The 13,758-nt window shown below is 31.9% G+C and overlaps 2 protein-coding genes across 3 annotated transcripts in view; both read left to right on the top strand.

Moving 5' to 3' along the window:
* The window catches only part of LOC11437052 (ubiquitin carboxyl-terminal hydrolase 12), a 53,340-nt gene extending 42,478 nt beyond the window's left edge, over window positions 1–10,862 (top strand). Inside the window, exons 12-13 of one of the 2 annotated variants that reach the window (XM_024784308.2) lie at window positions 9,446–9,556; window positions 9,685–10,862. In XM_024784308.2, coding sequence (XP_024640076.1) covers window positions 9,446–9,556; window positions 9,685–10,773 — 1,200 coding nt within the window. In that variant the 3' untranslated portion in view covers window positions 10,774–10,862. The remainder of the gene's footprint in view (window positions 1–9,445; window positions 9,557–9,684) is intronic. The other variant, XM_024784309.2, reaches the window with a different exon arrangement.
* On the top strand, window positions 6,625–9,417 carry LOC11433009 (ubiquitin carboxyl-terminal hydrolase 12). Its single transcript, XM_039834475.1, has 8 exons — window positions 6,625–6,848; window positions 7,119–7,199; window positions 7,316–7,435; window positions 8,147–8,269; window positions 8,754–8,828; window positions 8,929–9,017; window positions 9,106–9,214; window positions 9,301–9,417. Exons 1-8 carry the CDS (start codon window positions 6,774–6,776, stop codon window positions 9,373–9,375), a joined length of 747 nt encoding a protein of 248 aa, XP_039690409.1. The 5' UTR covers window positions 6,625–6,773; the 3' UTR covers window positions 9,376–9,417.
* Window positions 10,863–13,758: the final 2,896 nt, after the last annotated feature.

Below are 13,758 nucleotides of genomic sequence, written 5' to 3'. Positions count from 1 at the left end.
CGAATATTAAAAAATAAAAATTAGACAACGACAGGGATCTAAAATTCTATTTCCAATCCTTCACATATCAAAATTACAATTGGTTCTCTTCATTGTAATCATCTAAACTTAATTAAAAAATTTGCAAGTGCAAATAGAATCGACATTATACAAATTGGTCACTACTTGATTCCAAAAATCTATGTTACATGAAAACCACTCATACCTAAATAACAATAATAAACCTTCAAAACAAAAATCAACTATTCTCAAAGGACCCAAAAGAAAGATTTTTAGCCTTCAAAATCACAATTCTTCTTGTTGTATTGTTTTTGTGTCAAAAGCACCATAAGTTGAATAGTAGGCCCATGCACATGACTTTCCTCATAAGACAAAAACACCAGTTTTTTATAAGTTGAAAAAATAAATCAAATATCCTTAACTTTCAATAACGCTTAGAAACAACTGAAACTTTTGTATTATCTCAATCCACAAACAAAATAGAAGACCTTTATATTTGCTTTAGGCACCTTAAGGAATTCTATGTAAATTGTTTTCCTGCAATGAAATGCTAAACACAATGAGCAAAGAAGAAGAATTAACAACAATATTTGGATTGTTTTATTTAGCTTACAATTCTTTAAACTAATCAACAAAAAATTAAATTTGCATTATATCCTCCACAATATCAAGAATTTTTCAAAGGGATCATTCTATTTGTATGGCTATGATGAGAACTCATGTGTGTCCATGAAGACCAGCTCTACGGATAAGTGTTATATATAGAATTGGTATTGCCATTCATAAAGCCTCTAATAAAAAATATTATTATGACTACAAAACAACAAATCAGCAAAGCAGTTTAGAAAAGAGCGTAGACAATAATTTTTACTTAAAGAGGATTATGAAGAGAAATAAATCTCAAAAATATTATCTGAATATAAAACAATGAAATATTATGTTATAGTTAACATTCACACATGCAGCTAAATGCCTGGTTCATATTCATACCCTCTGTCGAAGCATGTCCTACGTTTTATATACTAAATATATTATGTTGTCACATTTCCATCAATTGATAAGAACTTACAGGTATAAAGAATACATTAAATGTTAACAACTAAAAAGTGTAACATCTAAGAGAACAAAATGCGGGACAAAAACATTGTTAACCAACTAAAAGACAGGAACAAATTCCTTGCAGTTAAGTCTATATAATTTCTATAAAATATAGCATGATCACTTTTCACCACCTGCTAGAAGTTTTCACAAAGTGAAAATCAAATCAATGTATATTTTCTGAGTTATAATCTTAAATATTGCAAATGAAAGTTATATTTAAAAAATCTCCTTACCAAATGAAGAGACTAAACTCTTACTCACCCACCAATAACATTAGCAATTGTTGCATTGTGAGGACCTGCAACTGCACATAATTTTTACTTCAAGATAAGTAATATTTGAGTTGTGCACACATAAATAAAGAAACAAAATAAAAGAAGACACTTAAATCCCTCAATAAATTGTTTATTTGTTTCATTTATGGGAACACTAACATTTAATTAATGCACACGAATTGGAAAAGGTGCAACAAACTTAGAGGAATTTGTGAGGTTTTTTTTTTTTTTTGAAAAAAGGAATTTGTTAGGAGCGAAAATAGGATTGGATTGGATTTAGCAGTGAGATGTTGTTTTTGATTTAAGAAGCATTTGAAAATAACATTTTTGATTATATGGAAATAATAGGAAGAATTTGTTAATAAGAGTGATTTGTTTTTATGTTTATCTATTTATTGTTGTGTTGGAAACAAAATAGGAGAAAATTGTTATAGGAATAGGAGGAACGATTTTTATAATTTAACTCTTAATTAAACAGGTTTAATTGAACACGGGGGTAATGACGTAAAAGTCATCATAAAACATAGGTTAAAATTAGGTTAAAAATTGGCTTATGGGTTAACTTTTATATATAAATATTAAACAGGATTAATTGAACACGGGGGTAATAACGTAAAAGTCGTCATAAAATCTAGGTTAAAATTAGGTTAAAAATTGGCTTACGGGTTAATTGTTGTGTTGGAAACAAAATAGGAGGAAATTGATTTTTTTTTTTTATGTTTATCTGTTTATTGTTGTGCTGGAAATAAAATAGGAGGAAATTGTTATAGGAGTAGGAGGAACGATTTTTATAGTTTATCTCTTAATTAAACAGGTTTAATTGAATACGGGGGTAATGACGTAAAAGTCATCATAAAATCTAGGTTAAAATTAGGTTAAAAATTGGCTGACGGGTTAACTTTTATATATAAAGATTAACAGGTTTAATTGAACACGGAAATCTAGGTTATAATTAGGTTAAAAATTAGTTTACGGGTTAATATATAATAAAGATAAAGATTAAACAGGTTTAATTGAACACGAGGGTAATAACGTAAAAGCCATCATAAAATCTAGGTTAAAATTAGGTTAAAAATTGGCTTACGGGTTAACTTTTATATATAAAGATTTTTAGATTCTAAAATCAGTTTGTTATTTTAATAGTGAGTGGAGAGTAAAATTGACCAACAAAGTCCAGTCCAAAATACTATTTTTGTAACATACATTTTATAATAAATTTAATTATTTAATCTTAATCTAAATTAAAAATATTTTATTTTATTCCTTCAAAAATATGCATTTATAAAATTAAATATTTTTATCTAACAACAAAAATATCTCAACAACTTCATAAAATTTAAATCACCTACTCATTTTAAAATATTATCTTTAGATACTAGTTTCTAAGGGGAGCCCCTAGTATGGTCCTCATATTTAAAGGTCCATCGGTGGACCTCTATATTTGACTTCCTATAGCAAGTTACTATTTTTATAGGTGAAAGCAAGGGTGATGATGGCCCAACATAGTTTATGGTGGACCATATACTTGTAAATTGTAGGATGTGGTAGTCTTGTCAAATCTTCCGTTCGAATTTTGTTTTCTACTTTAGTTTGTGTTGTTCTTCTTCCTCAAGTTACTGCTTGGGCACTTAGACACAATCAAAATCCCTTTCCGGTTTGTCATTAGTAACCAAAATTTCAAACTCATCTAATCACCATAAATTTATAACCCCAGAAAAATCAATTAATGAAACACCATAACTCACAAAACCATCACTATAAAAATCCCTCAATTTCCACAAACACCCTTCTCTCCAGAAAAGAAAGAAAAAGTAGAAAATACTTTTGCCAAGAATTAAAAATATTAGCTTTTCTAACTTGTATTATTAGCCTCCACATAGATTTATCAACTCTTGTAACGTCTGTTTCGAATTATTTAATTATTTAATTGAGTCTAGAAGTTATTTAGATGAGATATATTATATTTATATGATATATATGTGATTTAGATGAGTTTATATTAGATTTATATAATATATGCGTGTAGTTAAGCATGATATAGGTCTATTTAAACCCATATATTCATTGACCAAAAAAAAAATCCATATATTCAACCTCATCATCACACGAGTTTGTTATTCAAAATTGGAAAACGGAGAGACGCTTGTGAAGGTACGACTACTACTGCTTGCTTATTGCTTTCTCTATCGTCATTTGTATATGTGATATTTAGGGTAAGGAAACAACTGCATGCCTTGTTTTTTTGTTCGAAATACGATATTTAGGGTAAGAAGATGATGCCCTAATCCAAAACCCTTCAAAACCTATGAAACACCGACACTCCTCGGACTATACATGCTCCGGTGTTGGACATGTGTCGTGTCCGACACGGTCACAACACTTACATTGAATTATGTGATTTTATCATATTATCGGCTGTGTTGGCGTGTTAGTGTTCGTGTTTGGTGTTCATGCTTCATAGTTCAAAACTTTTCGAAACAACTTCTCATGTGGTTTTTTCGAAGAAACAAAAAACCAGACTCTATTGAAATTGACAGAGGGGCAAATTGACCAACATCTGACAATTTCGGGAGATTTTTAAAGTTTTTCAAATTGCCTATTCACTTGGAATTTTTTTGACCTCATGGTTTTTTCTCCTAAAGGGTGCTTAGATTTTTTTTTTTTAAAATTCATTGCCTTTGCTGCACACAACACAACTTTCTCCTAATTCCAGTGCAGGTTTCCCCTTTTTTCCTTTATTCACTTTGTTTTCAAAGATTTGTAGTAGAGAAAATTCCCATGTTAATATTTGAAAGTAAACAGACAGGCCTTTTATGTAACATGCAACGTGGTCGAGAAAGACATGTGCATGTTAGCGATCTAAACTATGTTTTTTTAAGTAACAGGCCAATAATTTTTTTGATTTGTTTCTCAAGAAAAGTTGTTTATGAGTATTTCATGCCAAAATCGAACCAAGTTTCATTTTCCCCTAAGTTTTACTGTACTATTTTTGTTGTTTTATTCCGGAAAATCAGTACTGGAATTTGTACAACGACTGATTTATGCAGGACAGGTTGAAGAAAGAACTCAAGCACAAAAATAAAGAAATGGCAGAGACTCACCTCTACATTTTTATAAAGGTGTTGTAAGCTGGCTTTCCGAGAAATTTATTTTGTTTGTCTTTAGAGACATGCTGTTAACTTCCCAATCAGATTATATCTATGTTAATACTGATAACATATAATACTTCTTAGGTAGTACGAGATGAAGACCTGGCAGAACAGATTGGAAAGGATATATGTTTTGATCTCGTAGACCTTGGAAAAGTGGGGAGTTTCTATGTTGAAAAACAGAAAGTAGTAGTACAAAGTCCTTCAAATTAACAAACAAAAATTGATTTTTCAATAACAACGAAGTAATATGTAAACTAGTTAAAAAATAATTTTATAAATGATATCACAAACAAAAATAGATTTTTCAATAAAGAAAATCTTTATATTTTTTTAAAGTTAAAACAAACGCATCCTTAACTTGATTTATGAAAAAATAGCATGTAAACATATACTAAATTAAACTATTTGATTTCTACCTTTTATTTATTTTTCATTAACAAAATAATTTTTTTTTTACTAAGTAATTGATTTTGTTGACTCGTGTATTAGAAACTCGTTTGTGAAAATTGGAAAACTCTGAGACTGCGACGAGACAGTCAGAAGTCAGAACAAGAGCTGCTTTGGAACAAACAAAGGTACCACTCACTTCTTCTTTTTTTTTCACTGTTCTCAAATTGCTATAGAAGTTTTTAAGGAAACGATGTCAAAAAATAAGTTATAGAAGATAAAAAGCCAAGAGAGATAGAGATAAATATATTCGGATGTTTGATTTGAAACTTTAATAACTGCTTACAGGATTGATTGATTGATGGAAGCCGGTAGCAAAGATGAAAGAAAGATAACACATAGAGGTAATCAAGGCATGATACCTTATCTGTAGGACAACGCTTATCTGTTTTACCTTTCCAAGTTTTTCAGTTAATGATACTTAATTTCTCTTTTAATTTATATATATTGACCAACATTAGTTGCTGTTCAACCTGAAACTCCCAACACCGTGGATAGTCATCCTTCACCGTTTCGATTCACATGGAGAATTGGGGGATTTTCTTCGATAAATACAATAAAGCTCTATTCAGATGTATTTGAAGTTGGGGGTTACAAATGGTATTATTGTGCTTACTGCTTACACATTCCCTCGATATATTCATAATGTTCATCTTTCTATTTCAGTACAAGTGAATGGTTTTGCTTGACCTACATAGTCGATTCTATCTATCTAGTGGCGGAAGTCATTTTGTTGTAGCTGTTATATTAGTTCCTATGTGTATTTATCTTAAGTGTTCACTTCTAATTCTTTTTTTTTTCTTACTCGGAGCAGGCGTGTACTTCTTTTCCCAAAAGGGAACAATGTGTCGGACCATTTGTCCATGTATTTGGATGTTCAAGATTCAGCTAATTTGCCCAATGGTTGGAGTAGTTATGCACAGTTTAGCTTGACAGTAGTTAATCAAATCAATAATAAGTACTCTGTGAGAAGAGGTACCCTATTTAGTCTGGAATTAAAAGCAAAGAATGTTGTAAGATGTTTGTTGCATTTACTGAAAGAGAAATTTTATTCTTGAAAAATTCAAGTTGCACCACAACTTCCTCTGAGAAGCCTGCATGATTGTGGTGGGTTGTTTTCTGATTAACCAATAATTTGTTTACCTTGTGGGAAAATTCTTTTGCTGTTGTTGATATAAACTTTAGAACCTTGCTAAACTAGTTTCTTTCCATGCGCCTTGCTCATTCAAATTTTACGCCATTAAACTTTTCTACTGAACTTGAAGCTACCACTTGTATATGTATTCTTTCCCTTTTAATACTAGAGGAGATAGGATAAGGAATGTTAGCATTAGAGGGAGAGTTGGGGTAGCACCTACAGTTTGAATATATATATATATATATATATATATATAGAGAGAGAGAGAGAGAGAGTCACGGTGACTTTTGCACCCTAAAAGCAGAGGATCCATAAGTACCCTTCGGCATCTTGTTAAGGTTAAAATAAACAAAAAGTATCGGCATCTTGTTAAGGTTAAAATAAACAAAAAGTATCTAATGCATGCAATTTAATGCATTGAGAACTTAGAAATTTTAACTTCGTTTTTTGAACTCTTTTCAAGGCAACCCTTAGCATTTACCATCAAACAAAATGAAAGAGAAAATAGAAACTGAAAATGCACATAATTTTTGGGCATAGCTGCATTATTTTTGTGACTTTGTAGACACGCAGCACCAATTCAATGAGCAAGAAAGGGATTGGGGTTTCACTTCCCTCATACGTCTCGGTAAATTGCATGATCCTCGTAGAGGGTATCTTATGAATGATACTCTTGTAGTTGAAGTTGAAGTAACATGCAATGTGGATGAGAAAGACACGGCTGAGCATATAATGGTAAGTAGATATTCCTATGTTTAGTCAGCGGACTAATTTATTTCCTGATATATCTATGGAAATGTATACTCAGCTATTGCAATCAACTCGATGACTGTTCTTGTCCGAAACAGTGTAATTTTTTATATGTTTCTCATGAGTACCTTATGAGTATTTCAAGCCAAAGTCAAACCAAGCTTCATTTGCCCGTAACATTCAATCACTATTGTACTATTTCTGTTGGTTTCTTCTGAAATATTTGCACTGGATTTATACAACGCGTTTATGCAGGAGAGGTTGAAGAAAGAACTCAGTGGAAAAAAGCACAAAAATAAAGAAAAGGAAGAGACTCACCTCCACACTATTATAAAGGTGATCTAAGCTTGCTTCCCTAGATATTTGTTTTGTTTGTATCTTTAGAAACATGCTGTTAACGGCTCAATCAGATTGTATTTATATTTATACTGATAATAAAAAATACTTCTCAGGTTGTACGAGATGAAGACCTTGCAAAACAGGTTGGAAAGTATATATATTTTGATCTCGTAGACTATGACAAAGTGAGGATTTTCCATGTTCAAAAGCAGATGTCATTTAACATTTTCAAGGTATCATCATCAGTTACAGTCTTACGTTGTAAAATAAGAGGAAATCTGAATCTTATCAATTGAGGATTGATGTACAAGCACTAATGTGATTATATAGAATAAGCCTAATAAAACTTAATAAATCACCCCTAAGAAAAATCTTAATAAAGAAAAACCGGGAGCAGATATGTGCAATAATGACAGATACGACTAAATACGCACCGAGAATATTCTATCCTAAATTGATAACATCTTTGCAACTTCAATTATCCATTGAGTGATGATTATGGTTAGTCATATGATAGGTAACCGATAGTTAGGCCCAATAAACCATGTTCCCTACAAAAAAACTGGGTTTAAACTTTAGATGGAGAGTTAGGCAATTACCTTTTGAATAAGTGCATAAAATTTTCGTACTATCTTGAATTTTTATATCCAGATACAAGAACCATTGAAGTTGGGAAAGTTTAGTTTGTGAACTGCTATAGAGAAAATCATTATTTTAGATGCATCCTTATAGAAAACAATTATTTTAAAATCAATACTTAAATATAAAATCATGATGCTTTAGTTGGAAGTGGAAACAATAGCCATATGAATAATTGCGGTGTTTATTCTCTTGATTTTATGATTTGTAATATAATTTATGAGGTTCGTGATGATTTTTCAACGGATGTATTATTTTTGTATGTTTGATTTTTCTGTTTTATTGCTAATATATGTGATATGTAGGAAGAGGTTGCTAAAGAGTTTTGCATACCAGCTCAATTCCAGCGCTTTTGGGTATTTGCAAAGCGTGAAAACGATACATGTCGTCCATTTCGTCCGTTGACACGCATTGAGGAAGCAGGACCTGTAAATTCATAAGATCTCTTGAAGCTTATCAATATTATTTTGCTGATATACCCCTTCAAAGTTCTCATATGATGATGACGTTTTCATTTCGGATTGTTGGCTTTTAGGCAAATTTTGGTTTTGTATAAAAAAAACTCAGCTTCTTTCCCTCTCATTTATGTTGTGTTGAATTTGTTCACGAGATGTTATATCAATCTACTATTATAATGATTTCCATGGCTGGTTGCTTTAGATTTCATTTTTTGGGCCAAGACAACAGTTAATTCCATCTATGTTAGCTTTGTTTATTTTTTCTTTTCTTTTTTTGTTTCCCGCTATTTCGACTACCTTCTTTTATATCTTTATAATATATATGTAGCACTAGCAAGAGGTTTTCATATTGATTGTTTTGGATCCTATAGTTTTTTCTTTGTAACGCAGCACACCAATTTATCTATGATCTGAAGTTGTTTATTTTTTTCTCTCATTCTGATTCAAATTGCAGGTTGGAGAACTGAAAGTGGTAAACAAAGTTCACAAAGCAGAATTAAAATTGTTTTTGGAAGTGGAGCATGGACCGGTAACATTTATATTATGAAGTTGTATACTATATTTTGATAGCACGAAACACCATTCAAGTAAAATCCTATATATGATTGACAAACTGCATTATTATATAGGATTTGTGTCCCATTGAACCTCTCCATAAGGTAAAGGATGATATGTTACTTTTTTTCAAGTTATATGATCCTGAAAAAGAGGAGCTACGGTACTGAATAATTTATTGTGTGATTTAACATATGTTCTGGTAAACGGTGGACCTTAGTTGATTCGAAATGTATTTCCCTTTATGGCAGTTATGCTGGAAGGTTCTTTGTGAACTGTACTGATAAGCCATCAGAAATCTTAACTAGCTTAAATAAATTGGCTGGTTATGATCCTGATGAAGAGATTGAACTTTATGAGGTTGGTTTGTTTTGTCTGATTTATTATTTATCTGTTGTACAGCAAATTTGTCGAGTTACGAGTTAGTCATGCCTATTGTTGTGCAGGAGATTACGTTTGAACCAACTGTCATGTGTGAGCCTGTCGACAAGAAATTAACATTTCAAGAAAGTGAGGTATAACACATACCCAGTTGTACACTAAGTTACTGCATCATTGGTTTTCTTATTGATTTATTTTCCGTGAGTGCAGTTAGAAAATGGTGATATTATATGCTTTCAGAAAGCTTCTAAAATGAATAAAGAGAAACATTTCCGCTATCCTGATGTGCGTTCATACTTGGAATATGTGCACAATCTCCAGGTATTTCCTTTTTGATGTTTAATTAAAGGCAATTAGTTTAGTCGATGTGATGCAAAAATGAAAGGTACCCATTTATTCTTATCCTTTTTCTAGGCTTAACTTGAACTGAAAGATTTTTCCCTGTTCAGTTTCCTTTTTCTCCATCGGCTGAAGAAACCAAAGATGAAGAATCATTGGAGGAGCAAAACAAAAACAGTTTAGCCGAAGAAACAAATGTTGATAAAAATGAAGCTCAACAGTCAAAAGTGGACTTAGAGACCACTAATGATGAAGGTACCAGCAAAGCCAACAATTCAAAATTCGTCGGCATAGACTTTGAAAAAATTAATGATATGATACTTGAGGAGTTGAGAATATCATTGCTGCAACAAACCAATGTTGACAAAAGCGCTAAAGGTCAACCGGAAAAAGTGGACATAGAGACCACTCACAATGAAGGTTCCAGCAAAGCCAGCTCTTCACAAAAAATCAGCCTAGACTTGAAAGATATTGATGCTATGATAGGTGAGGATGTTATTGCTGCAATCGACAAAGTTTTATCCGAAGGGAATACCATTTCATTACAATTTCAGCATTCTGTTCAAGGACAAGAAGAGGTCGCAAAACTGGATCCCAGCCTCCCTAAGCAACTTCTTCAGGAATTGAGGGATATTGCCTTTAAAGAAGACTTGGTTGAAAAATTAAAAGAAGGTATCTCTCCTAAAGTTAACTTCAATACAGTCAAGGAAAAAATTGATGCTAATGCTGACGCTTTCACGTCTCGTCAATTAGAACAAGTTGGTGTTGTTGTTAACCTTCTCAACACCATTGTGAAGGTGTTTGAGAAACTCGAAAATTTGAAAAAAGAGCGAGCCTTAACCAAGGAAAGCACTGACCAAGATAATGAAGCATTGAAGGAGACAAGACAAAAAATATTGACCTCGAAGACTTCCCTCACAAACCATCAAACACAACGCAACTCTCTTGATGCTCAAATTGCTGATCTTAAAGCCAAGCTTGAAAAACTACAAGGTGACAGAGCCAAAATTGATGAGATTGAAGATCAAGAGAAAGATAAGATCACATCTTTTAACAAAGAAGTTAAATCAATTTTCCATCGCCTTGCTAATGATCAAATCAAATTGAAAAGTGTTGAAGATAAAATCCCGGAGGCGCAAACTGAATTGGAAAGTCATGAGAAGGTCTACAGAATCTTCAGGGCAATCCCTCCATTTTGATTTGTGTATTTGCTTGGCCTTGTTTGACTAATCTTTCCAATTTAATATTATCAAGTATAATTATTTATGTCAAAAAAAAGTATAATTATCGATACCTGACAGTATATGCAAGTAGTATTTTGATTTAATACAATACTAGGCCCTATCAAACATGGAGTATTTTGGACGTAATTCCCATTTTGAATTCCTATTTGTTATGATGAAAATCGATTTGTTCTATTGAAACACTATCTACAATTAGTGTAGTTTGCCACATTTTACTTCAATTGATTTATAACTTGAATATTGAATTGTTGTGGGGCTTATGTGATATATATAGAATTATTTTTATTACCCAATAATTAAATGAGTTGTGTTTGCACCAACCAGCGGCGGAGCCAGGAATATTGTAAAGCCTGGGCAAAAAAAAATTTGCAACACATTTTTAGGGCGTATATAAGAAATTGCAAGCAAATAATAAAAAATCTAAAGAAATTGCCCAATTTATAGGGGTTTATATAAGAAATTCATAGGAATTTACACAAGAAATTGCAAAAAAATTGGCCCGGAGCTCGGGCGAGTGCCCGGGGTCGCCGGGCCTTAGAACCGCCCCTGGCACCAACATCTTGAAGCATTGCCAGTCATACTCAACATCTTAACGGCCAATAGTTGCAAATGTGGAGTTTCTGTTCCATAAAACTTTTCCACCACTCAGCTTCCACTACCAAAAAATAGCATTTTAGCGTCCGCAAAAATCCAGTCTAACATGCCAAAAACCGATTTAGCGTCGGCGCAGGTAGGCTAAAAAAGTTGAAGCTACTGGGTAGCGTCAACCCTCTAACATCCGAGGCTAATTTAACGTCAGATAGGCCGAGTTAAAACCGACTCTTCATTCAGCTGAGGCTAATAAGTCCACTATCAAAAAGTCAACTAGATAAATACAAATCCGACGCTATTTGACCGACGCTAATAACATCCTCATCTATCATAGTATCAATATCTCAAAACATAACTTGTCAAACTTTTAATTAGAGTCGATTTGATTGACGCTATTTATATATATATATATATATATAACCACAAATCCGCAAAACATAACCACAAATCCGCAAAATATTTCACTTTATACCTAGTTTTGCCATATGCCAATAAACAAGTCAACACATCAAATCAACCACAAAAGTGCTAATGTAACACACAATTCGGCGATTGTTGTGATACGGGTGCGGTTATGGTGCATAAGGAAATCCTTATGCACCCTGCATAAATCCAGAAATGGTTTTGGAGTACAACTCACATAAATCATTTCCACAGCAAAATGGTTTTGACATAATTTTATGCAAGGTGCTGAAAATCCTTATGCAGGATGCTGGAAACCATTAAGTACATCTAATGGTTTTGAAATACAACTCACCGAAACCATTTCTGGATTTATGCAGGGTGCATAAGGATTTCCTTATGCCCCATAACCGTGCCTGTTGTGATACTACAAAATATCAAAGCGACGACTACAATAACATGCTCAGGTCATAATAGATTACCAATAAAATAAACATGTCAAAATTAAGTCGTTCTAGTATTACACGGATACAACGATAAACTCTGTTGTACCGTACGTAAACAATTTTAACAAACAAGTCTTGTACAATAATCTCGACCACGTACGACCCCTGCATACTCGGTTCACAACTTAAGTATTATTCCTTCATCAATAGAAAATATACGTATTTTGGTGAGATATTAATGCTAAATAGAAAATAATTTTTAACAAAATAGAAAAAAATTAAAATCAAATTGTTATCATGGAAGTGAAACATTTATATGAAAAACAAAATAAGTATATAATATTATTTAAATTTGAATTATGATTTAATAATTAAGTTTATTGAAAAAATATGTTAAAATAAAATCTTAAAATATGATGAGTAGTTTGTTGAGATATTTATGCTACATAAAATATTAGAAATTAGTTTTTTTTTTTACAAGAAAAAACTTATTGCATTTCTTTCATAATAATAGTAGAGATACAAGATTGAATCATAATATGAATATGGAAACTAGCATGACGCGAAGCCACCCTAGCAAAATTATGAGCGACTTCCTTGGCTTGTCTCCGAATAAACCTAAACTATGAGCGACTAGTCATTGATCACTGCATAATAATTAAAGACGATACTTTTACTACACAAAGACTATCTACCACAGTATTGGAATCAAGCTCAAAATCCATAATACCCAGCTGCAGATCACGCACCCAATACATTGCTGATAATAAACCTAAAGCCTTGCCCAAATCCACATCAAGAAGCGGAGTCATCCATTCGGTTTTAGCTAGCACATAATGACCTTCATCATCGCGAATATACATACCAATGCCGACTTGATTCAGAGCATAAGAAAAGGAATCATCTACATTACATTTAAACCTACCAAGACTTGGTTTAAGCTACTTCAGACCGCTCTGAGTAATTGAATTTCAAGGAGTAAGATGATGAATGGTTTGAGCATTCTTAAAATATTAAAATAACAAACTGATTTAATAAAACAGTGTAACTGATTTTCTTAAAAAAGGAAGAAACAAAGCAGAAAAAGATAATGAATTACATCCATAACAATATATCTATAATCTATATTTATAATATTACGTGTCTATAACAATATATAAAGGGTGTACATATTGTTTTGAGCATAGTTTTTTAATTATTTCAATTTTACCCTTAAACAAATTTGCTTTTAAGAAATTTATATTGTTATTTGTTGGTGTTTTTGAAAAAGATAAGAATGTTTATTATATTTTTTATATTATTAGTAAAAGATAAAAATAGTTTGTTACTATTTTTTTAAGGATAATTTTTTGAATTATAGTGCTATTTAAAATTCGGAAATATCTATACATATATTTTTAATCAAAACTCATAAAAAATCTTATTGTGCTAACACATGTTAATTATGTTTATAATTAACATGTGTTAGCAAAATAAAAATAAATGGACAGACGAACACGGA

Source organism: Medicago truncatula, chromosome 5 (assembly GCF_003473485.1).
Source record: "Medicago truncatula cultivar Jemalong A17 chromosome 5, MtrunA17r5.0-ANR, whole genome shotgun sequence".
Classification (NCBI taxonomy): Eukaryota; Viridiplantae; Streptophyta; class Magnoliopsida; order Fabales; family Fabaceae; genus Medicago; species Medicago truncatula.
This window is presented reverse-complemented; position numbering and strand designations above follow the sequence as displayed.